The sequence below is a fragment of the Kwoniella bestiolae genome, chromosome 1 (genome assembly GCF_000512585.2).
Source record: "Kwoniella bestiolae CBS 10118 chromosome 1, complete sequence".
NCBI classification, from domain to species: Eukaryota; Fungi; Basidiomycota; class Tremellomycetes; order Tremellales; family Cryptococcaceae; genus Kwoniella; species Kwoniella bestiolae.
In genome coordinates, this window is record NC_089241.1 from 2,897,539 (window position 1) to 2,920,696 (window position 23,158).

Genomic DNA, 23,158 nt, shown 5'->3' on the forward strand with positions numbered 1-23,158 from the left:
TGATAAGTCAAGATATATTACTGTTATCGAAAATTCAACTTTAAACGGCGATCGGTCAAAGTTGGAAGTGCAAGTGGGAGATGCCGATTGACGTCAGCGATCCGTGCGTACTCAAAGTGAAAATTCACTCGGTCATCCCTCGGTTATCCACCATTTCATACTCGCATACTGTTTGTACATCCTATAAGCATCACAGCCTTTCTTCCCAACATCCTCCCCACTAATCACTACAGCCTCAAGGCTCTTCCTCAGAGTATCGCGGATCATAAGGACCGATAGCTCGACCAAGAAGCGCCTACATAAATCACATAAGGTCAAGAGATCAGTGACGTGCAGACATGAACTCATTCCCGCATGGATCAAGTCCAGACTCACCTTCATCGAATCCACCCATTCTTGAGTACCAGGAATACAATTGAAATGCTTACAGAACAATTCAAGTAAATCCCCTTCGGAAGATGGTTCGATGGAGCGGACATCTACGAGAGCGTTCAGTTCTTGGAGAAAGATCTCGGTATCTTGACGGACTTTTGGGTCCATGGTTGGAGTCTATGGTCCGAAATCAACGTTAAGTTTTTGATGGGGAGTACCAGATGTAGGAAATGAGCTTACTTTGGTTGATAACTCGTCCTTTTTCTCCTCCTCCTTCTTCTCCGTAGCTCTTGGGCTCTGCCTCTCCACCTCTACCTTCTCCTTTTCGACTCCAAGTGAGATATTGACGGGGGTCTCGCTGACTGAGTTGGAGGTCATTCTGGTTAATGAGATGAGATAGGTAAGGGGAAGTCGACAATAGTGATAGATGACAAGAAAGCGATTCTGTCGATAAGAGGATCCCTCAACGAAATATGGTATATCTTCTTACAGTATTTGCTTTTCGCAGTCTGCCCTCTCTTTCGATTTGATGAACAATTTGATGGATTGGTTTACCCCTAGTTTGACTGCGTCTCACTCAACCGAAGTTATCATCGATCTGTCGGTGAGACACGCTAAATGTGCTGATTGTGCTGACTGTGCTGATGGGAGTGGAGTCACACAGGTTTCGGATGGAAGAATGAAGCGAAAGGACCCTCTTAGTCCGTCATACCGTATAAATGGCCATTTATCATAACTTGATCTCCCTCCCTCTGTCTTCCCGCTCGAATTGGTGCATCCTTTGACATTGAGCTTGATTCAACCTCTGATACGTTCACACGCACGGACCGAGATGTGAGACTGATTGATCGATTGATTGATTGATCACTCGGACTATGCCTAGTCCGTGTCCGATCAAGACATCGCAAAGCCCTTGATGATAACCTTGTTGACCCTTGACCCCTCACCATCAGACTAAGAAAAACAGAAAGAAAAAGGCAGCAGAAGTATATCATAGAGAGGATGTACCCGTTCTTCAGCCTCTAACAATTTTAACAAGACGTGTATCTACGTTTGTAATCATTCTTAAGTCTCTTCTTTGCATACCTCACCTAATCTCACCATATTGCATAAAAATGCCAATGATCAGGTCAGTGATACAATACTCTCAGCAATTGTCTACCCCGCCTTGACTGCTTTTGACAGCTGACAATGTTCACAGAGAAGACATCACTTGGTTCCCCCAGTGGACGTCCGAAGACCTTCGACGAGCTCGTATGGCTTCGCTCGAAGCAGCGGCAAGAAGGGAGCACGCAGCTAGAGAAGCTTTGAATCCTACTATCAGACCGAAACTGAACGTCGACAACTCCTTCCTGCGGTTTTCAGTGTCCTCAACAAGCGCAAACCACTGCTCGCAAGGTCAAGGTTAAACGATTGGTACAACAAAGCAGATTACTTCTCTGCTCCTGAACTCCTCTTCGATCTCGCCGTCAGAGCGTATTATACAATGCCCGGTGTCAAATTCATGCCGACAGAAGCGGCAAGTCAGACTGGGGATCAATTGTCGGTAAGTGCTTCCAACATTGGCTTCGCCCACCCACAAAAGACCTCCATCAAAATCATATAACTTGCTGATGTTGTATTTGGTGTCCTTGTCGTAGATCTGGTTCTGTCGACTACTCTACCTTAATGAATTCAGCGCGGAATTCAGCCCGCACGAGAGGACAATGATGTTAAACGTGAGTGTCGAGTTGACACTATGTGTTGAGACTATGTCAGCTGATTTCAGCTTCGCTTCATGTCGACAGGACCTGAAACTCGCTAGTGCTGTCATTGGTACCACATTGTTCCAGTTTGGAGCCTACAAGAAGGATGCTTATGAGGTCAAACCTACATTCCAAGACCTGATCGATGGTTCGGTTGATGTTTGCCTCAAGGGTTTGGGTATCAGTGCTGGTATAGACGTTGAAGATCATGTGAGTCAGCTGGTTTCAGTCACTCTTCATCTTCTCATGACATGCTACTCCACTTATCGCCTCATCCCCTTCGAAACGCCTCGCTGATCTCATAACTCAATGCCCCAGCTTCGACGAGCGGTCACTCCCTTCCCAACAAGGGGTTACCGCGAGAGATCAGCAATCGGAGCGAGTGGTGAATTTGTCGACACTCCAATGAGCGGGAAAGGAGAGCTTCCCGAACCCATCAGCACCGAGAACAAACGCACTCGGTTCCTTCCTTGTCAAACTCCATCTGTGAGATCTGCAACTGCAAGAGGATCTGCTTAGTTCTCCAATGGCAATGGGTGATTGAAAGGAAGTCAGCGGTAGCTAGAGTTTTCGTCCGTTTGGATACCTGTAACATACTTTATACGAAAATACATTTCTCACCATAGCCTTTGTTTTATATACACACCACTTACCTCAGACGTTCTTTTATATATCTCCAACTGACGTCACTCGTTACTTCTTATATGGTCTGTACATGAAATTTACCATCTATGCAAAATCCTGCCCTGCCCACACACGCTCTGATTGGCTCAGCTCGTTGTCGTCAATGACTAACATCCTCTGCGCGCCGTGAAAGACTACAAGATACCGAGATCCCAAAGAAGTCAATCTACTATGCATGTATGATTGCAGCAGTACCGATAGCAAAAACACGATAGATCTTTGTTTAGGTGTGTAGTTGCGTGGTTGAACGAAGAAATTGGCGAAAAGAGTCCAAAAAGCTAAGCCTTTAGGGGGACTCGAACCCCCAACCTTCCGATGCACATAATTTTACATAAAAGTCGGATGCTCTGACCGATTGAGCTATAAAGGCTTTTGAAGTTGTGGGCTCTGAAGCATGCATCACAATCTGTGAAGCTAATGGTGTTCAGGTTTAATGCTGTGATTGATCCTTTGTTGTTTGATTTTGGGGTATCCTGGGCTCTGAACGGCATGTGCTATGTAACGCGGCTGGGCCCAGTTACATGAGCAACAGTGCAAGGCATTGCATCACCGCTACGGTTGCTTTGGCCTGCTTAACATTTCTGACCACAGTGGTTCAAAGCTATAGTCATTCAGTCTTTTGGAGCAACCGCCACTTGACACCCTTGCGTGATGTTTCGATGGCCTGCTATGCTTGCCTTTCGGACAAGAGCTCAGAGCCCTATGGCAAGGAAGAATGTATCAGACGTTATTGGATCAAGTGAACGCGAGAGCGTGTGAAGATTGGCCAACCGTTTGTGCTACAACTCCGCGGTAGCTTAACGCCAAAGAAACAACTGGAGTCTTAAACACACAATTCCCTAAGCAGCAACATTTCGCTGCTCTTGTCTTTTCCCGTCGCACATTCGACGAGAGGCGTCTTTCCGAGAACTTCCTTGAAGGTAGTGTCATTCAGACATCTCGGGTCTGATCTGCCGACGAAACAATAGCTATGTCCTCTACATGTTCATATCGACTTTCGGTATCAGCCTTGGAACTTATTCGGCGTAGCATAAGCATGATCCCAGCATTACAGCATCGCACTATCAGCCGAGATGTACGAGGTGATACTCTGATACCGCCCTCAGACGACAAGATGATAGCGCATACCTGTTTATCAGCATACCAACGTATGAAGCAACATCGAGTCCAAGTCGTATCCGAGGAGAGCACTTGGACATGGCGTATTCCTTTGATTACCCTGACTACACCACAGAGCTGCAAAAGTCCGTCAAGTTGGACATTATGTTGAGTTATATGGTATATAAGCATTTGCAATTCATGCTTGTCAGTAAATAAGCAACAAAGTCATGATAGATTATCAAGTAGTTGAATGTATGGGAGTTAAAAAGCACAAACATTAGTGGGTCCATGGTGCGAGTCACGGGCAAGCAACGTACAGTATTTTTGCTCCCGTTGGGAAAACAGGTCCCTTACGGCCGGTTCGGCTTGGCACAGGATGTGACATGCTTGAAGGTCGTTTTCTCAACAATGTAGTCGTTGTATCACTTCTCACACAGCCTCGGGTCAAAGATGCCAGCAACATTGACACAACCTCAAGGATTTCGACAGACTAATACATAGCCTAGTCGATCACCACACTTCGGAATTGTGACTATCCTGAATAGGGATGGGCAACAAACAGTCTGCTCCGTGTAGGTCAGTGCTCTCCAAAACTATATCTCGCCCCTGCTGATTCCATCTCTCGATACGGATTCTGAATTTCGTAGTCCCAAATACCCACCCAAGAAACCTAAGAAAGTGAAGAAGAAGGACTTTGCTATTCTTACGCAACATCGACCACCTGGATATACCAATGCCGGATCGGATTTCCGCATCGAAACGGAACTCCACTCCGATAAGATACGGAGACAGTTGGAGGAGATGGATGCGCTGAGATCAGCCGCCAGAGCCAGGAGCGAGGGGGAAGATTTGCCTTCGTACGAGGCTAGTAGGGCGTGAAGGGGCATCGAGGGATCTGATACAGTTGTGGTGGTACCATAGATCTATTTTGTAGGACTGTACCACAGGGATAGAGCAGTATTTGTGTATGCACAAGTCACGGCAGATTGTTCCGTGTCACTATAAGTCCTACCCGTTCGGTTCGCTCACTCAAATCTGACGATTTGCTCATTCTCCCCTCTTACTGGTCAGAGAAAACTTCTCATTCAACATCTCCCATCTTGCAATGCCGATAGGGCAAGGATGTTTTGCCGAGATTTCGGTGTCGTCCAAAGAATTCAGGGTTAAAAGACGTAAATTTATCGCTTGTATCCGACTCGAAGTGAGAGATTTCAAACCATGATCAAACATCATCTCTTCAGTTCCCCACTCATGTTGTGTATAGTAAAACCTTTTCATCATCATGTCTATACTGTATATATACTCTGTCGAATAATCATATGTGTATAGTATCCTGTACAACTCAAAGATGAGCTACGGCAAAGAGAAAGAATCCCAACCCTCCGAGGGGTCAACCTCGACGACTCGAGAATCAGATAGACCCTATCGAAGTAAATACCTAGATGTGGAATCGCCATCAGTGTCAATAACAGATTCCGAGAATCACGATACCTTTGATGCTGCCTTACCGACCACACGACCCAGAGCGGCATCCCGTCCGAAAATTCCACATGCAGGTTCAGCTTCCACGACACAGAGCTATAATCATGGAGATAAGCTGTCCAGAATGGCCAGTACTCTATCGAGAATGTCATCTCACCAAGCGAACGAGCTGGAGGAGGATCTGAGGAGGCATATTTCGATACATGGGAAAAGGAGACATTCGGAGGGTATATTAGAGGACAAGGCTGTAGTGGATTTGGGGAATGGGGAAGAGGAAGTGATAATTGTGGATTGGATACCGGATGATCCTGATGTGAGTCAAATTGAGGATTGGTCGGATCGTTATTATTTCCATATTTGATAGGTAGAGGCTCCTGCATGTGCGATCATGTACTACATCGTCCCTTGACGTTTGCCCTGCCCCTTGAAACACGTCATTTCCGTCTCGCCTCACAACCTCCCTATCTTCCCCCGCCTTGCCTCCTATTCTTCCCCGTTCCCTCTTCCTAAGTCCCCTTCCCCCATCTGCGTTCCCCTTCAAAATACCATCATCCGTATTCACCTCTACCTCTTCTCCTTCTACTTTTCGCCTCTCCACCGACTATTGTCCCATCTCTGCCCTCCTCATTTCGCCTCTGGTCTCGGTCTTTCGCCTGTCACACGAAAGGTTCTTCTCTTCCTGTCCACCGAGTCTCGCCCGATCGCTGACCGTACAATCTTTGCCGACTATAGAATCCGTTCAACTGGCACTCCAGTCGAAAATACGCCATCCTCCTAGTCTGCGTCTTCATCACTTTCACAGGTGCCGCTTCGCTAGTAAGCGTAGGTATATTAGCGACATGGGGAACAGACTATTTTGACGTCTCAAGAGAAGTGTTCTTACTTCAACTTACCCTGCCCATGATGGCTATCGCTTTCACACCTATGGTCTTGGCGCCGTTGAGTGAGGTGGTAAGTGACATTATCTGTCCATAACAAATACATGTATTGATATTGTTTCGTGTGTAGATCGGACGTAATATGATATATCAAGTGACCTCAATCCTGTGAGCGTCCTTCGTCACCTCATAACCGAATCGGTCTGATTTCTATCCTTGCATATAGGAACCTGCTCCTCTTCATACCCCAATGTCTATCGAAAAACCATAATGGGGTCCTCGCCGCTCGGTTCTTGGTAAGTCATATCACCCTTCTCATCTCATCATGGTATCATCGCTGACCTCCTGCAAGCAAGGGATGACTCAAAGTGTCGGTAACTCCATGGTTGGCGGAACGGTAGCCGATATGTTCTACCCAAAACAAAGGGGTATAGCTATGGGCGTATTCAGCGTGATGATCTTTTGTGCTCAAGGGAGCGGTATACCTGCTATAGGCTGGATAGGCCAGAATCTAGGTATGAGGTGGTCATACATTGTGGGTCAACCTGACTGCTGGTCCCGTTATCCAAGCTGATCAACGACAATGCTAGATCCAAACTATCGCTGCAGCACTCAACGTCATTCTAAACGCTGTGGTCTTGCGCGAGACAAGAGCAGATGTGCTGCTATCTCGTAGAGCTAAGAAATTAACGAAGAAGACGGGCAAGAAGCATATCTGTGCTGCGGACTTGCAGAAGAGTAGTTTCCTGAGTGTAATGCGGATATCATTGATCAGACCGTTCCGTGAGTCGGTCAGGTACTTCAGGTACAAGATTAACAATTATCGGTAATGACTCAGCTCACATCACTCTCAGAGTATCTTCTCACCGAGCCTATCGTCACTGCCCTCTCAGCTTGGATCGGATTCGCCTGGTCCTGCGTCTTCATGTTTGGTTCCTCCGTCATCTTGGTCTTTGAGGCGTATGGGTTTAACCCCGCTCAAGCGGCGAGTTTTGAAGCGTAAGTGAAGTCTTCGCACTGGTCAGATGCTCCGTAGAAGATGCTAATGTCCGGTGCCAATGAATCTTGTAGCACCCTTGCCGTCGCCGCTTTCATAGGATTCGCTTGTCAATTTCACCAAGATTACCTATACCGACGAGCAGCCAAGAAGAACAACGGCAAAGCGCCTCCTGAGGCTCGGTTGTACTGGGCAGCATGGGGTGGATTGATGTTCCCCATATTCTGCTTCATATACGCTTGGACGGGTAGAGCAGGAGTGGTACATTGGGCTGTACCTGCTGTGTGTTTAGTTGGGTGTTACACCGGTATCTTTATGATGTACACAGGGGTATTGTAAGTTCATCTCTCTGACAGTCACTATCATATAGCTAATACAGCTCTACTTCATAGCACATACCTCGCCGATGCGTATGAGGTGTACTCTTCTTCCGCCCAAGCATCACAAAGTTTTGTTAGGAATTTGTTTTCAGGTCTATTCCCTCTATTCAGCCGTCAAATGGTGAGTCACTATTTTGTTTGAATGGTCCCAAGTCCGCTGACTGATCCAACTCGTACGCGTCCACAGTACATAGGCATGGGATATCAATACGCCAGTACGCTAGTCGCCGCGGTCGCTCTCGTTCTGGCAGCAGCTCCATTCTTGTTGATCGTTTATGGTAAGAAATTACGGAAGAGGAGTAAAGTTTGTAGTACCTTGTACAAGGAGGATTGATAGGGATGTTATCCATATACAGTATATACTTGGGTCAATCGGCTCATAATTTCATGTACGATCACCCATTCATGCTATGGGGGTTTTCCTTCATGTGACATGGGGCATGGGGACTCAAACAACCCTGGTTATTGATCACGGCATTACACTGAGGAATCAAGATGAGATTAGCCTCAGGTAAATAACCGTATCTTTTCGCTTGGACCCTGGAGGTGAGTGAGTGAGTGAGTCACTGTGCCTGATGGACATGGTGCACCGGATGAACAATTTCCGACCATCCTCCCAAAATTGAGTGTCTTGGCGAGGCGCTTTACTATTTGTTTACTTGTTTATGAGGAATGTCATGTTTACTCGATGAGGTGTAAACGAGCATGTACACAAGGCATATAAACAACCTCAAGACGGAGGAGCAAACTCCCACTCTTGATCCCGACCGACAAGCTCTCCGATATTCTCGCTCCCAACACATCAATCACACACAATGCTGTCCAAACTCCTCTTCGCCTTGTTCTTAGTCGGTGTCAGTGTCCATGCACAACCGCCTCCAGAAGAAGAGCCATTATACGGTACTTTTGTAGGATGTTCCTCCACAGACTTTGCACCCTCTGACTCTGTGTTCACCGTGGATACCTACACTCAAGCCGAAGATTGTGCTGTAAGCCAAGCCCCCTTCTCTCCAGACTTGCCCTCCCCATCGTTCTCACTGACGTTCTTTGGACTCCTCCATAGATGGGCTGTTATTACAACCCCGGTGGACAATACATGTGGGCATACTTCCAATACGGATCGGGTGCCTGCATGTGCAGCAACACGTACTACCCATACTATTACCTCGTGCCCGAACCTCAGGAATATATCAATGTGCTCCGATGTGCAGATAACGATTACACCGTAAGCACATCATCCCCTCCACCCATCACTGTTAGTTCCAAGCTGATGAACAAAATGTCGATAGGTATGGGTATCAGCCTCGACGTATTCTACTAATCGATGTTACTCGCGACAGGAAGACCCCGAGATGGAATCCTCATTGGCATACCAGGGTCAGGTGGCAGATCCTCAGGAGTGCTTCAGAGACTGTTCGGCCTACAACTATGCTAGTACGCAATTGCTAGGTGATGCCGATGGAGCAGGTATGAACTGTTGGTGCGGTTCTCAAGGTGAGTGGGATCGCTCCCGTTCGTCAATGCCTGCGCAAGCTGATGATGGTGTTGTTGCTTGGTAGAGAGTTACCTCGGAGCGAACGGATATGAGGCGGCATGCGATTTCAATACATTCACCATCTACCAGCATCCTGCTGGTACCGTTATCAACTCGGTGTACGCCAAGAGACAACTCAAGGAGAGGTTGATCAGGACGAGAAATAGGAAGAGAGCGTTATGTCCCGGTACGCTCACCGCATGTGTCGTACCGGGAGTATCAGATTCTTTCGAGGTACGTCTATGTCGAACCGTCGTCATGAGCCACAGGATAGCGCAGCACTGACGTGGAGGATGATAGTGTATCGATACCAAGCAAGAACTTGAATCCTGCGGAGGATGTATGTCAGGCGAGTTCAACGAGCACAATTCCACGATGGGTATCGAGTAAGTTACTGGATCCCCCTACTTAAGAAGAGAGTGATAGAATTGATTTTGACTGGAACGTTAGCTGCACGTCCTTACCTGGTGTACCACGAGGCGCAGTCACTTGTTCAAACTCAAAATGTACCGCTTTCGCATGTAAGAAAGGATGGACTTTGGCTTCGGACGGTACTTGTGTCAAAGCTTAGTCGAGATGTAAGGTAGTTTTCTGGATCTTGGGCTTATGAAATGAACTGTTTTGTTGGTTGTGTTAGATATCTGCATGGAAGTGGTATCGTACAGAACAACCAGGGATGCGATAATGGAATTGGGATATGATACCGACTCACTTACTGACCCATAAACTTACTTACCATCATCAACATGATTTAGGCTCGCGCAATGACTTACAACGGTCTGGGTTGAGGCTCTCGAATGACAAACGTCCATTGCATGGTTGTGCGTGTCTGATGGAAGGTGAAATCGATGTAGGGCAAAAGGATGGGGGTTCCTTTAGTAGCTGGTGAGATAGGAAGCAATCAGTGCGTCGAGATGCTGTTCATCAATCAAATCAGTCAACCAATCAATATGTGTCAAACCATTGACTTAGATACGAGGTAATCTAGAATGCATCAGGACCCAAAATACAATATGGTACGACAAGCGGAGATCAAGTAGTAAGAGATAAGGAAGGTCAACCACTAGTCTCGACAGCAGACATCATCCATATCTTCTGGTACTGTATTGAGCAGAGCAATCAGCTGAGGTCGTTCATGTGTGAGGCATGACTTGAATGTACTCACTCAAGTCTGACCAAGCTGCACATCCCCCGACCAAATCCACCGCATCACCTTCATTCTCTGTCTCGACGAATCTCCAATTCTCCGTTTTGATACCCTTGAGGAAACACCTATACATCTTATCGTCGAAGTATATTCCTCCGCATGCTACATACACCAAACTCAGTCAGCACAAGCTATCCCTCAGAGGAAGAGGTAAAAGCATACTCACCATCACCATAGTTGTTACACAAATTGATGCAATTGTCTCTCGGAGAAACAGGCAGAGCACCGCTCAACTACAACGCATATCGTCAGCTCATATTCGGCTTCACCTCCCAAAATATGTAGATCATACTCACATCATTACCAACAAGTTTCCATCCTGCATAATGAGCGAATCCAGTCCTCTTGGTCTTCTTCTTGCATTTTGGATATCTCGACGAGGTCTTGTACCGCCTTTCTACGGTAACTCCATCTTCGCCCAATTCTCTAGGGAGGGGAGGTGCATGTTCGTCCTCCGTCTCGTACCCGTTCAAAGAGGTTGATCGACCGAACAGCGATGAAGTGAATCTACCCAGAAGGGAGGTTTCCTTTTCGGTTGTGGGTGCAGGTAAAGCGAGGACGAGGGGCAGTGTGATTAGTAGGGTGAGGAGGAAGAATCGCATTTTGGCTGGATGGTCGTCTTCGCAAGCTATAAGTGTAAGGACGATTGGGTATGGCGCAGTGTAAGATGTGGAGTATCGAATGGATCCCAGCTATAATTTTGCATACTTATACGATCACTCTTTCCATAGACATACCCAAGTACAGCTAGTACAGACCTTCGCAATTGTAGTGGAATCAACGCGTCAACAAATCTTCCATGATCCACTTACGTTGTGTCTCTTCTTTCGCAATTTCGGAACGCTTCGCCGGTTCGACAATCGACTCTGCTCATTCCTCTCTACCATTCCATCGTTCCACTTGAAACATGTATCATGGGTTGGAATTCACTTACATACCACCTGTTAAGGTTCTTACACTTGATGTACGGTGTTGTAATCCGGTTAATGACCCGTACGACAACAATCGGTCAATCAGGCACTCGAAGTTTAATTACAAGCCAAAGAAAAGGAACGCGACGCGATCTTACGGTATGTTGAGCCCAAATTTGTAAACTCGAGCTCTAAGCTACCGAATATCGAACCTCCACAAAACCTTTGCAGGATACATGGTGATGCTCCACAAGGGTGAATTTTGAGATGTAACCCTAGCTACCGACATCAGCTGGGACTAGAAAGGTCTGTCCGATGACCGTTCGGTTAATCATTGTGCACCTGCGGATCTGGTCAACACGGTATATATATCTGAAGATCTGGTCAAACTAAGCCTCAAGCATATGGGCGTTGATGGCGGAGGTCCATCGGATGAGTGCTCACAGGTCGGACGCAGTGATGATTACTCGGCAGGATAGACATTCTCGTTATATCCTTTTGTTTTTTTGCGTCCTGCTCATCAGGTGGAGATGAACTTTACGGGAATTCCAGCGATGTAAACAATGTTCGACAGATAAACAGTGCCATTGCAGAATCTGCTCAAGTGCGGTTTGGACAAGATGTTATAAACAAAGCCATTCCCAATGATCCACTTGATTTCCTTCTCTCTTCCTCATCCCTCAAGACCTCTTTAGTATCATCACGACCAACTCGCACTCACACGTTCTTTACAATGCTACGAATCATCTTACCTACCCTCCTCGCCGCCATCTCCACCCTCAAGTTCACAGCCGCTGGACCAGGTAACAATCCCATCTTCCTGGGATGTATCAACGATTACACCCCCGGAACCTTCGTGGCCACCTACGACGAAACCTCCGTTGATGGATGTAACGTGAGTTCGCGAACGATGACTGCTGCCTCCAGGAAGTGTCCAGGCTGATGAACCCCCGATAGGCATATTGCTACACTGCCCAAGATGGACCATACACTTATGCAGGTTTCGTGCCAGAGTACAACCCCGGTGGGATCCCCGGGAGAAAACGACAAACCGTCTCGCTCTGTGCATGTTCGAATGACTCCCCCGCTGCTCAAGACTACGGAAACGCAAACACCGAAGACGGCTCGGCATCATGTTACTCCAACCAGGCTGCTGTGCGTAATTTGACCTCACCTACAGCTCTTGATCTCGTCACTAAGGTTTGCTTCTGCTTAGGTCTACGCAACCGACTCAAGCTACAACTTCCAAAGCTGTGTCCTCCAGAATTCATTGTACGATCCTGAGATCGGTCCTCCAGAAGACGCCTTCATCCCAGGATTAGTCGATACGCCCGAGGAATGTCTGTTCGCCTGCAGACCATACGAGCTGGCTTCTTTCCAACCTGATCCGATGGCCAATCAGTACAACTGTCTCTGTGGTTCCAAAAGTAAGTACAGCACGAGTCCGTTGAACCGTTTCTCTACGAATTGACCCTGATACGCTTGTTTAGACGAGTTCAACACTGAGTCGACCAGTACTTGTCAACCCAACGCTATCTTCCTTTACACCCACACGGCCAACACCGTCGTCAGCTCGCAATTCGCCAAGAGACAGATGAAAGAGAGGTTGATCAGATTGCAGAACGAAAGGAACGCTCTGTGCCCTAAGCCTCTAACCGCTTGCAAGGTCAATGGCGTGGCTGATTCTTTCGAGGTGAGTTTAGGCGCTTGCATCAATCAGTCAAGAGCCATTTGTTGACAATGGCAATGGTAGTGCATCGATACTCTGTCCGAACTTGAATCATGCGGTGGTTGCGCAAATGGTAACTTCAACGCTAACGAAACCAGCTTTGGTGTTGAGTGAGTCGTCCCATCCGTCTGTTCAGTTGGATAATTTTCAGCTAACATCGTATGAATCATCCCAGCTGCACCCAGTTGATCGGCGTCGCCCCAGGTGCTGTCACCTGTTCTCAAGGAAAATGCCAATCTTTCAAATGTCTTCCCGACTTCACTCTCGCTGCCAACGGCACTTGCATTGCTGCTTAATCAGCACGATTCACAATGAAGTACCATCGTTCTTATATACTCTTATCTATGTTTGATCTTTACCCCCGCCTTGCTCAATTTGAGCTACGATCAATTTGAGCTACGAAATGATGCACCTTCCTCATGCTTCACTCTGTGCAATATCTCATCACGAGCAGTACATTCCGACCATGTTGATAACTTTCCGCAAAGACCTACATGGGCAGTGAACAATGAGCTTGCGTCCAGCCTGCGGTCGAGGGGTATCCCGAACGTCTGTTGCATCAAAGATTTGTCGAATCATCCGCAGTGTGGTGCCCTACGGTGGTGCTAATCCCCTAAGTTTGCCAAGATCACGTTCGTACCGTCATTGTGCAATCCGCGATCTCGCAATCTTGTTTGTGGTTATTCTAAGAGCCACCTTTTTTGGCGTCAAAACTTACGTTCGTTTTCATCTTGCTTTCCATCTTTCTCGCCCTGCGTATGCCCCGGGGTGTGAATGGAGCTAGAGCGGAATATACATTCTGCTTTAAACACTCAATAGAGGTGTATCTTCCGCCTCGCAGATACAGTCCTCTACCGTATCGCATTGACTGGTAGCGCTGGCAGCTAGGGGATGAGGGCGTGTTGGAATTCTTTCTGAACGCCTGTACCAAATAACTCATTACACCAAGACTATCGGTGTACTGTTGACTTGTCTCGGTAATCATAAACCTGACGGATATGTTGATTCAAGGCAAAATGAAACAAAACAAAACAATACAAAACGATGCGTTCCAACGATGTGCCTGAGTGACATTCCAGATCGGCTAGGTGAAACTCTATTTTCGCAGGAGGTGCACCACAGATTGGGAACTACCAACCTACGTGCTAAGTGATGATACCGTAATACCCCTCAGGCCAGATTAATTACGGTTTGTGCTCCAATCGAGGTACCGTAGATCCTCAAGAGCATATTCTGATCAACCTTGTTTTGCGTTTGGTAAGGAGTTCCAGAGGAATGGTCGTTCTGTGCGAATGAACAGTACTCGCTAATTAAAGTGTGACGAGATAAACCGGTGGCATAGATTACGGGATTGGCTCACCATCCATCGAACCCATAGTGAATTCCGCTGGATGTGAGGTTGTTGTGTTGTGTCGTGTTGTGTTCGTCTGTTTACTTACCATTCCAGCGGTCGATGATGAGATGTAAACAACCTCGATGAGGGTCAGCTCGGCTCGGCTCGATCATATATATAAGTCTCACAATTATGCATTGTGCTACCTCCCTTTCTTTCCAACTCATCACCCATCAAGGAGAACCGACGTCACCAACTACCTCACACTCATTTGTGATTCCTCATCCTCATCAACATGTTCACCCTCCTCGCCCCGGCAGCTCTCGTAGCCCTCGCATCGCTCAACAAGGTCCGAGCGGTCTACCCCTCGCTCTACGCGGGATGTTCCCAGTTCTACCCCGACAACAGCGTGTTGATCGATCAACAAACATACGGTACAGAGGACTGCGCTGTAAGTCGTTCCCTCTTCTACCATACGTGGACGCGAACTAACCTTTTTTTACACTCCCAGTCCCTCTGTTACGTCGCGGATACCGGACCATACCTGTACAGTTATTTCCAAGCGGGTGCGGACGTCCGAAAACGACAGGCCACGTCGACCTGCCGATGCTCCAATGAGATCGTCCCTGCTACTTTCTACGTCGAGTCGACGGATAACGCCGGTTCGTGTCAGAGCTACAACTGGGCTGTAAGTCCTTCTTTCTTTTCTTGGCTTGCGACAAAAGTTATTGGGGCTGATCAGAAATGGTACATTGCATCGGACAGATCGCCATCACAGCGTCGACTTACGAATTCGACGGGTGCTTCACCGCGATCGGTACGCAAGATGGAGCCCCCGCCGGAGTGTACACTGCACCTGATCAGGCCAGTCCCGAGGACTGTCTACAGGTCTGCGCCTCGTACGAGGTAGCGGCATTTACCCCCGGGACTGGACCAGAGGAGAATGCTTACTCGTGCACTTGTGGCCCAATGAGTGAGTGGGAGTGGACTCCCCTCTCTCTCCTTTACATCGATGATTAATTTACTGACTGACCTCGTGACAGGCGCATTCACCAACACCGGTCAGAACACCTGTGGCTACGGCGATTACTTCGTATACGACCACAAAGCCGGACGAAGCGTTTCCTCCGATTTCGCCAAACGACAGATGAAGGAGACTTTGGTCAGAGCTCGAAATGGGAAGAAGAGGGCCCTTTGCCCAGCTGGTTTGACAGCTTGTAAAGTTTCTCAATACGAGAGTGATTCGTTCGAGGTGGGTCATCACGTCCATCCCATACCATACCGTGCTAGGTGTATTTACCGATGATGCGATTGCCTGTTTAGTGCATCGATACCACTTCAGAACTCGAATCATGTGGTGGGTGTGCCCACGGCGAATTCAACAACCCCGCTGGTCCCCTGGGTGTAGAGTGAGTCATGAATATCCATCGGCTCAAGAGGGTGGATACTAATCTTGTTGCATGTGTCGAATCAAACAGCTGCTCAGCATTGCCTGGTCTCGCTCGAGGTGGGGTAACCTGTAATGCAGGCCAATGCCAGGCGTTCGCTTGTCAGAGAGGCTGGACTCTCACCCCGGAGGAAACTTGTGTTCAGGCGTAATCCTAAGTGCTCTGGAATATCAACACATCCATATCTTCCTTCCCTCGATAGCCTTAATCAACACTATTCTCTTGACTTACCTTTTTTTATCTCTTTATACTTTGCTTTGGGGCACATAAAAACACGGACAATAGTATAATGCATGGACTTTCTGACACATATCTTACAATATATCTCCAACCTAACGTTTCATGAACCATAATACAAGCTTCTGAGCTGACCTCAACCTCACCCACTATTCCCTTCGGATAAGATGCACACAGGGCATCGTCTACGATAAGAATTGATACTAGTTCTTCCAAACCTGCATGATTGCCGTAATACCAAACAAAGCACAATCAATCCCGCCGAGCACCGCGGCACCTCTCATGGTCACGCACGCTCTGAGATTATCGAATACCCCAATCGTGGCTGGACCAGAGCAGCTGCCCATGTGTTGGGACTGGTAGACCGCGATGATGATAATCGATACGAGGAATAAGAGGGAAGTGAGGGAATCGCCAATGATGGTAAGTGTCGATCGATGAATGGGCGAGTAGAGAATCTTGGGTGGAAGGACAAGAAGGGCGACGCAACTCTGTTCAATGGACGTCAGAACAAGAACTTGAGACAAGTAAACAGGTATGGAATCAGAGTGAGAGGGGGACAGAGACAGTACTTACCGAAGCTTCGATGATGGCCACGTCGGTGTACCATCTATCACTGAGTAGACTTCTGTCGATAGCTAGAATACCGAGGATGAGAGTGGGTATACTAATGAGATATTGGCTGAGTCGGATGATCACAGTCGATATGGAAGGTCGATTATCATCAGGTGAGGGATGGGTCATCTTCTCGTGGTCTTGGTCGATTGAATGGGTGGACATGATTGAGTCAATCTATAGTATAGTGTATGAGGTGCTTGTGTGGTGAGTGATTCAGCTCAAAAGTTTCTTTTCACCAGACCTACTTATACCTTCCAGCGACTATCCGCGTATCAAGCGATGGTGCACGACGGGCTGAACGAATCTTATCAACATCCAATCGCAATTGGAGCTCATTCATAAAACCGTATAACGCTCAAAGGAGGGTGTATTGCCTCAACATGCGAGGCCATTCTATGATTGGTTTTCGACTACAGATGTCTCGTTGGTATTGGCCGCAGGGCCGGATCCGCGTGTATGCACCAGGTCATGCTCGCTAGCGTCTGATGGCTGGTTGTGTGCTGCCAGTCTCTGGACTTGTCTTAAGCGGATGCAATGTCATATCTTCTCGAGCTATACCTAGCAGGCGCAGTCTTCCCCTCGGCACGAGGATCTCAAAAGGCTAGAAACACCTATTACGAGCCAGACGGATGATGGGCGATATGTACAATGAAGTCTTCGTTGCAGATGCTAAGAGCTGAACCGTGGTGATCCCTAAAACGTCAGACATAGCATCATGTATGTATGTATGTACAACGAAGAAAAGGTCGGCCGCAAGGTATTCCCCCATGCGAAACTGTTGAGTAGGAAATGCATCCGGGACTTCCGGAGAGAAGGGCAGCATGAAAATCAAGGTGACGTCAGATTATCGAAGGGAAGTATGTTAAGTTCAGGGTTCACAGTATCCTGAGGGCTGGGTGATGATGTGGTCATGTCCTTTGGGCCCTATAACGAGCTGTATGAGCCGTGCTTTGTAGTGCGGGGCTCGGAATGGAAATATCCGGTACGACATTAGTGTGGATTTAGCCCTTTTGAGCGGGTGGGGTAAGAGGGGGAGTAGGGGAGGGAAGGGACCGAGGGAACGAGTGTGATTGGATTGGTTCGAATCGGGTGGTAGCGTGAGCAGTACAGTAGGGCCGTAAGATCAGAATGCACACATACGCACATACACAGAGTTATATAACTTTGGTGTTGATTTGATTTGATTTGATGCGAGTTGGAGTGTTGGTAGTGTTGGAATCAAATAGAAGCATCTCATACGCTCAAACGCTCATACTCTCTTAACTCTCTCAACTACCTCATACCTTCCTTTGAACCACAGTATGCTACTACATAGCTAGATCTACTATCTACTACTATATACGACGCCACCTCGCGCACAACCCACGCCACGTCACGTCAATATTCAGATGATCGTCGCTTGATACGTCATTCATAGATTACAGATTATTATTCCTTTATCAACTCGCTTTACTTGAAAACCTTGTTCTCTTTTCTCTTTCTCTTTTTTCCCACGAAACATTATCCAGTTACATCAGTTACCAATACCAAGATTACACGACCGTACTATATATATCCATAATACCGTAATACCACCCTATAACCCCAGCCCACATCCACCTTATATCCCATACGCAAAGATGCCATATATACCACCCAACAGCAATCAGATCCAACCCATCGCCATACCCATATCCAGAACACATCAACTAGCCATCGATAATATCCCCACTTCCACTTCCACATCCACAGCTACGTCCAACGAGTCTTCCGAATCGGATATTCACACTCCCAGACCTGACGAATCAAGTCAAAATCAAAGTCAACCTATACCCGTATCAGCACCTTCCAAAGAATCATCCGTCGACTCCATAACTTCCGGGATGACTTCTACTTCGTTATACTCGAATATACCTACCCCGCCCTTGGAACATTACGATTCAGGTAGATCCATTGGAGATCGCACTTCACCAGCTGCGTCGTCGGTCATAAGTCTGCCAGAGCAGGACCAGGATCAGGATCAAGCAAATGTGAAGACCTCGAGGTCGGATAGTAGTTTACGAAGGAGACAGCAAGAGGTCAACGAAGCGGAGGAAGAAGAGGAAGGAAAGAAGGTATCGGGCGAGGATGTGGTACAGTCAGACTTGGACACGAATGTAGATGTGGATGTGGACACAACGTTGAATGCGAACCCGAATACTATAAGCATCAGTGATGAGGATAGGACCGCATTTGATCTGTATAGACAGGGGCTGTACGCTTATACGGTGAGTCTCTTCGTTCTAACATGGAAAGGCTGGAGGAAGGATGGATGGTTTCGATGGATCGAACAGCATTCAGGATCATGTGTATTCCTTATTACATCACCGCTGACATATCTTTATCCCGTAGCACACGTTATGGATCCAAGCGAAATTATCTTCCTCCCGTGCAGAACGAAGGAGACAGAGCGTGTCGACCCAATTCGGCGCGAAACAGAGTGGTAGTGAGTGCTGTTCCACCCCTTGCCTTCCCTCGTAGAATGTTCAGCTGATATTCGCATGAACATAGTGGAGAAAATGGCAGCTAAGAAAGCTCTCGCCAAACGACTGAATGGATAATCCTCATCCCTTTCTTCCATCTTCACCTTGCATTCGTAATCAAGCTGTATATCCCTCATCCTTCATTCACCCCCGGCTTTCGTCATTATATCTCGCCAAAGTACATGTTACCCTTCATCATCAAACCCTCTGTATCGTTACCAACCAATGCCTTTCAAGGCTTTTGTATAAAATACCCATATTGATTTTTGGGGTCTTCTTGTGCGATATTTATCTGGTTCATCTTAAAGCCCCTTTTTCACCTTTTCGTCCCCTTCTGTTGCGTGTCATACGAGATGGACTTGAAAAGAGAACTTAGAACTAGAGAGACCGAGAGAGTAGTTGATTGTCCGTGCGTAATCATCAGACCATGTCATGTCATGTATCTATAGTCATTCTCATGTCCCGCATACTGAATCTCGAGAAAGGCTGATGCATCTAGCATTGTTCGATCTACAACGACTGATCGCCTATGGTCCGAAGTAACCCTCACTGACTAACACTTAATGCTGATAATTCAACCTTCTCTTCCTCCACCCACCCCATCCTCCATACCTGGCAGACGTTGTGGGCGCAGGTGCAGGAGCAGGCACACTCGCAGGCGGCGGAGCGGAAGCGGCAGCGTTACTGACCGGAGCTGCACTTGATCCAGCTGGGGGAACAGCCACAGCTGCTGCAGGGGACGATGCCGCAGAAGCTGGAGCAGCCACAGATGAAGCACCACCACTCGCTGGAACAGCAGAGGCAGCGGCGGCTCCACCAGCACTACCTCCTGGCTTGTTCGGTGCTGCACCTCCATTCCATATGGGGTTATCACCCGGTAATTTCGCTACTGGACCTGTCAAGCCTATCTCCTGTAGTTACCGGGATATCAGCCTTGTCATTTCTTCGGACTTCAGCCCAGCTATTGATCGTACTCACCTCATTTACCACCACACTCGGATCATCAGGCTGACAAGTCGCGCCTCTATCCCCCGTAAAATACTTCGACAGGGGCGGACAATTGGCAATCTCAAATAAGACTGCGCAGGATTCACCGGCGCCAACAATTTGGGTGAAGAGTCCCTCGGGCCAGCCGTTGGTGAAGTCGCCTGAAGTATAATACATGACACAGGTGAGCTATTGACGAGGTAGACAATACATAGGGACGGCACTCACCATGAAAACCATATCCTATATCGTCGCCTTGGGCCCAGACTCTCGCATCGGGGGTGTAAGTGTACTTGTCCTGTGACATCATGTTAGACGAGTCGGTGGGTATTCTACCGGATCAATGGGAAGGTGAGGGACTTACATTGAAGTGATATTCGAAGAATACTAACACCAGAGGGTCAGCGATCAAGCTCTCAAGGTCCGAGATATCACGTGCTCATGTTTTCAAACGTAGATGGAGAGTCTCAAGCCTACTCACATGTAGGTATCCGATAAGGATGAGTGGCGGGACAGGGACCACCGGCGTCAAATCGCCCTGAACTGGGGTAAGATACGTGCTTGCTGTGAGATATCGAGCTCACAGAATCAGCTCTGGAAGCAATCTTGATTTCAATCTGAACTATAAAAAGAATTCTGTACCCACCTGCCTTCCAACCATACATTCTTACCATCCCTATCAACTCAAACCATCAGCAGCGGAATCATAAAGCTTGGAGGGTATCACCTCTCGACTTACCAGCAGCTCGGGAACGTCACCTGGGCTCGCAAATCATCAGGACAACTCCTTTCGGGGAAGGCTATCGTAGTCGGCAGCCAGTATCAGCTATCCTAGGTCTGCAACGCAATATGGTGGGTACGATTATCACAGCAGCGCAAAAGGCTACACAATTGTATAATTTACGCACCATTCATAGGCGTGTCGTCTGTTCCCAGACAAACATATTCCACCGCAGCCTGCGCTGGATCGTTGGCATCAAAGGTGTTGCGGAAGGGATTCCCAGCCAACATCTTCCTTCCTTTCGGGAACTCGTACATCTGTTCGATGGGACTTGAGCTGTGGTAGGCAAGTATCAGCCGACTGCCGAGACTCAGTATTCCTCAATTGTCAACGTCGACAAAACCGCAAACTGACCGTCTTATCTACAATTTTTGTGTCGAATGGCTCAACGGTCAGTACTAGCCAGTTTATGGACTTCTAGCCAAATACGATAACGATAACGTACGAAATAGTACCTGATACGACAGTCATTGACTTCAGCTTCCATCTCACAGCTACAGCTACCACACAGAAGTGACACGACTCACGTGTTAACCCTATTCATCTTCACCAATTCCAGCTTTCCCTCACCCAATTTTCTGTATAGCTGAGGGACCCAGTAATTGCTCTTATCTACACTTACGCTCGCAGAGGTACATTTACCGTTGAGCGAGTTCTGATAGTCGTATGAGGGCTTGAAAGAGGATGAACCGACTATCGAGTGGACTACGGTATACGAACGCCTCAGTGCCGAGCTACGAGCAGTGGCATACAATGGGGTCAAATCACTGCACTCACCATGCCCCGATACTCCCCCTGGAGATATGATGGGATCTCGACGGGAGGTGACGATGGCATTTCCATGTTGGACTACGAAGAAGCTATTTTGGCAGAGTTAGGTCAAGTCCAGTAGATCGTTGGGATCACCGCGAGAGATTGGACGGACGTTGCATAGTACCACTCACGGATCAGCCGATACACTCGCCAGGAAGAGTATCAAGCTGGATAAGGAGAACGTGAGTATCGACATGTCGACTCGCCCTGTATGAAAAAAAAAGGTGATTTGAGGTACCCGGTGTAAATGCGATCTTCAAGTGTGAGTGAAGAGCAGAGGAAGGGGTTGTTGATAAGTCATCCAAGAGTGTTGAGACTGAATCGCACGCATAGTTCATAACGAGCCAATTCATATGTTCTCCGTCAGTCGTCCATTCTAGCAAAATGATGATAATCGGTACAAAGGAACCTTTTCACCCCTTTAGGGTATCCTATAAATCACTTGGATTGGTGGTGAGATCATTCATTATTGTGTGAATTGGCAGGGGTGAAAGACAGGTCAAAGGAAGGTTGGTATTTCCATCTCGCGTATTCCTGATATATTGAATGGGCGAAGATCTGATGGATACATGTATGATATGTCACCTTGCTCAAGCATATACCATTTTTAATCCATCGCTGCGATCAGCCCGCTATCATAGGGAGCTGGGGAAGAATATGTCGCCGGCCTCGAGTCCACGAATCTTGAGCAGTTGAGGATGCAAGCTGTCCTTGATGAGGTCGCCGAATCGCCACTGATGTTGAACTTCACTCCCTTCAAACCATTCGATCTACTTGCGTATCTACGCTGTACTGATGTATCCTCTTGACATTGGGATCCGTAGTTCCAGATCTAGCCCAGATGAGCGATCACATGCCAACCCTTCAACCCCCGATTACAAGTACAACCATTTCGGACGCTTTTGCGAGCTCCGAAGGATCCTGGATCGGTATCCAAGTCACATGTATGCTTGTGTATATATGAACCGTATGATCTGTGCATGTTGTGTGGTGTGTGGTACAGTACCCTTAGCTTGTTTGTTCGTAAGAAGGAATCCCTTGCTAGTGTGATTCGGATTGATCGCTTAGGTCATTCATACCGTTCGATTCATCCGTTATGCATTCAGAGTGTCCTTTCGATGAGACTTGGACGTACAGTACAGTACACAGGCAATTTGACTTTAGTCACCTTAAGCTTTCATCACTCACACACCCCCACACACAACCACACAGAGTACCGAACGGATCTCATTTAATTCGCTGGCTCTGTGTGGTACCCTTACAAGACGATCAGTGCATCAAATCACCGAAGATACCGAAATAGTGTACATCCGAAACGTTTAGTCTGTGTTACAGTTATGGAAAATATACCAATGCGCTCGTTCATCTCGGTGCGGATGAAAGCCTTTCGAGCGATAAGGGTCTGACCAAGCCTAAGCTC

At 47.5% G+C, this 23,158-nt stretch overlaps 11 protein-coding genes and 1 non-coding gene across 12 annotated transcripts; 7 read left to right on the forward strand and 5 right to left on the reverse strand.

Annotated features, from left to right (window-relative positions):
- Positions 1-235: 235 nt before the first annotated feature.
- Positions 236-750, reverse strand: I302_101099 (uncharacterized protein; the record flags this gene model as incomplete). The annotated part of the gene is made up of 3 exons (XM_019191107.1): positions 236-295; positions 376-549; positions 613-750. The coding sequence occupies 3 exons, from the start codon at positions 748-750 to the stop codon at positions 236-238; spliced, it is 372 nt and encodes a 123-aa protein (XP_019047855.1).
- An 813-nt stretch (positions 751-1,563) lies between these two features.
- I302_101100 (uncharacterized protein) lies at positions 1,564-2,636 on the forward strand (the record flags this gene model as incomplete). The annotated part of the gene is made up of 5 exons (XM_019191108.1): positions 1,564-1,626; positions 1,697-1,918; positions 2,013-2,090; positions 2,160-2,327; positions 2,436-2,636. The coding sequence occupies 5 exons, from the start codon at positions 1,564-1,566 to the stop codon at positions 2,634-2,636; spliced, it is 732 nt and encodes a 243-aa protein (XP_019047856.1).
- Positions 2,637-3,082: 446 nt separating this feature from the next.
- I302_101101 lies at positions 3,083-3,171 on the reverse strand. The gene has a single exon. It is a non-coding gene; the product is annotated as a tRNA-Lys (tRNA).
- Positions 3,172-4,449: 1,278 nt separating this feature from the next.
- Positions 4,450-4,781, forward strand: I302_101102 (uncharacterized protein; the record flags this gene model as incomplete). The annotated part of the gene is made up of 2 exons (XM_019191109.1): positions 4,450-4,478; positions 4,550-4,781. 2 exons carry the CDS (start codon positions 4,450-4,452, stop codon positions 4,779-4,781), a joined length of 261 nt encoding a protein of 86 aa, XP_019047857.1.
- A 469-nt stretch (positions 4,782-5,250) lies between these two features.
- Positions 5,251-7,973, forward strand: I302_101103 (uncharacterized protein; the record flags this gene model as incomplete). Its single annotated transcript, XM_019191110.1, has 10 exons — positions 5,251-5,697; positions 6,117-6,335; positions 6,393-6,430; positions 6,489-6,558; positions 6,615-6,797; positions 6,853-7,045; positions 7,117-7,261; positions 7,334-7,594; positions 7,652-7,760; positions 7,827-7,973. 10 exons carry the CDS (start codon positions 5,251-5,253, stop codon positions 7,971-7,973), a joined length of 1,812 nt encoding a protein of 603 aa, XP_019047858.1.
- Positions 7,974-8,454: 481 nt separating this feature from the next.
- Positions 8,455-9,744, forward strand: I302_101104 (uncharacterized protein; the record flags this gene model as incomplete). Its single annotated transcript, XM_019191111.1, has 6 exons — positions 8,455-8,628; positions 8,703-8,864; positions 8,929-9,133; positions 9,199-9,407; positions 9,474-9,559; positions 9,624-9,744. 6 exons carry the CDS (start codon positions 8,455-8,457, stop codon positions 9,742-9,744), a joined length of 957 nt encoding a protein of 318 aa, XP_019047859.1.
- Positions 9,745-10,236: 492 nt separating this feature from the next.
- I302_101105 (uncharacterized protein) lies at positions 10,237-10,982 on the reverse strand (the record flags this gene model as incomplete). Its single annotated transcript, XM_019191112.1, has 4 exons — positions 10,237-10,274; positions 10,339-10,482; positions 10,547-10,613; positions 10,677-10,982. 4 exons carry the CDS (start codon positions 10,980-10,982, stop codon positions 10,237-10,239), a joined length of 555 nt encoding a protein of 184 aa, XP_019047860.1.
- Positions 10,983-12,024: 1,042 nt separating this feature from the next.
- On the forward strand, positions 12,025-13,316 carry I302_101106 (uncharacterized protein; the record flags this gene model as incomplete). The annotated part of the gene is made up of 6 exons (XM_019191113.1): positions 12,025-12,186; positions 12,249-12,446; positions 12,508-12,718; positions 12,782-12,984; positions 13,045-13,130; positions 13,196-13,316. 6 exons carry the CDS (start codon positions 12,025-12,027, stop codon positions 13,314-13,316), a joined length of 981 nt encoding a protein of 326 aa, XP_019047861.1.
- Positions 13,317-14,648: 1,332 nt separating this feature from the next.
- On the forward strand, positions 14,649-15,952 carry I302_101107 (uncharacterized protein; the record flags this gene model as incomplete). Its single annotated transcript, XM_019191114.1, has 6 exons — positions 14,649-14,804; positions 14,865-15,041; positions 15,119-15,326; positions 15,397-15,605; positions 15,677-15,762; positions 15,832-15,952. The coding sequence occupies 6 exons, from the start codon at positions 14,649-14,651 to the stop codon at positions 15,950-15,952; spliced, it is 957 nt and encodes a 318-aa protein (XP_019047862.1).
- A 289-nt stretch (positions 15,953-16,241) lies between these two features.
- Positions 16,242-16,818, reverse strand: I302_101108 (uncharacterized protein; the record flags this gene model as incomplete). The annotated part of the gene is made up of 2 exons (XM_019191115.1): positions 16,242-16,529; positions 16,615-16,818. The coding sequence occupies 2 exons, from the start codon at positions 16,816-16,818 to the stop codon at positions 16,242-16,244; spliced, it is 492 nt and encodes a 163-aa protein (XP_019047863.1).
- Positions 16,819-18,275: 1,457 nt separating this feature from the next.
- Positions 18,276-19,235, forward strand: I302_101109 (uncharacterized protein; the record flags this gene model as incomplete). Its single annotated transcript, XM_019191116.1, has 3 exons — positions 18,276-18,902; positions 19,027-19,120; positions 19,186-19,235. The coding sequence occupies 3 exons, from the start codon at positions 18,276-18,278 to the stop codon at positions 19,233-19,235; spliced, it is 771 nt and encodes a 256-aa protein (XP_019047864.1).
- Positions 19,236-19,717: 482 nt separating this feature from the next.
- I302_101110 (uncharacterized protein) lies at positions 19,718-21,934 on the reverse strand (the record flags this gene model as incomplete). The annotated part of the gene is made up of 11 exons (XM_019191118.2): positions 19,718-20,068; positions 20,136-20,305; positions 20,373-20,442; positions 20,509-20,531; positions 20,626-20,708; positions 20,791-20,820; positions 20,884-20,944; positions 21,053-21,201; positions 21,453-21,630; positions 21,703-21,785; positions 21,870-21,934. 11 exons carry the CDS (start codon positions 21,932-21,934, stop codon positions 19,718-19,720), a joined length of 1,263 nt encoding a protein of 420 aa, XP_019047866.2.
- Positions 21,935-23,158: the final 1,224 nt, after the last annotated feature.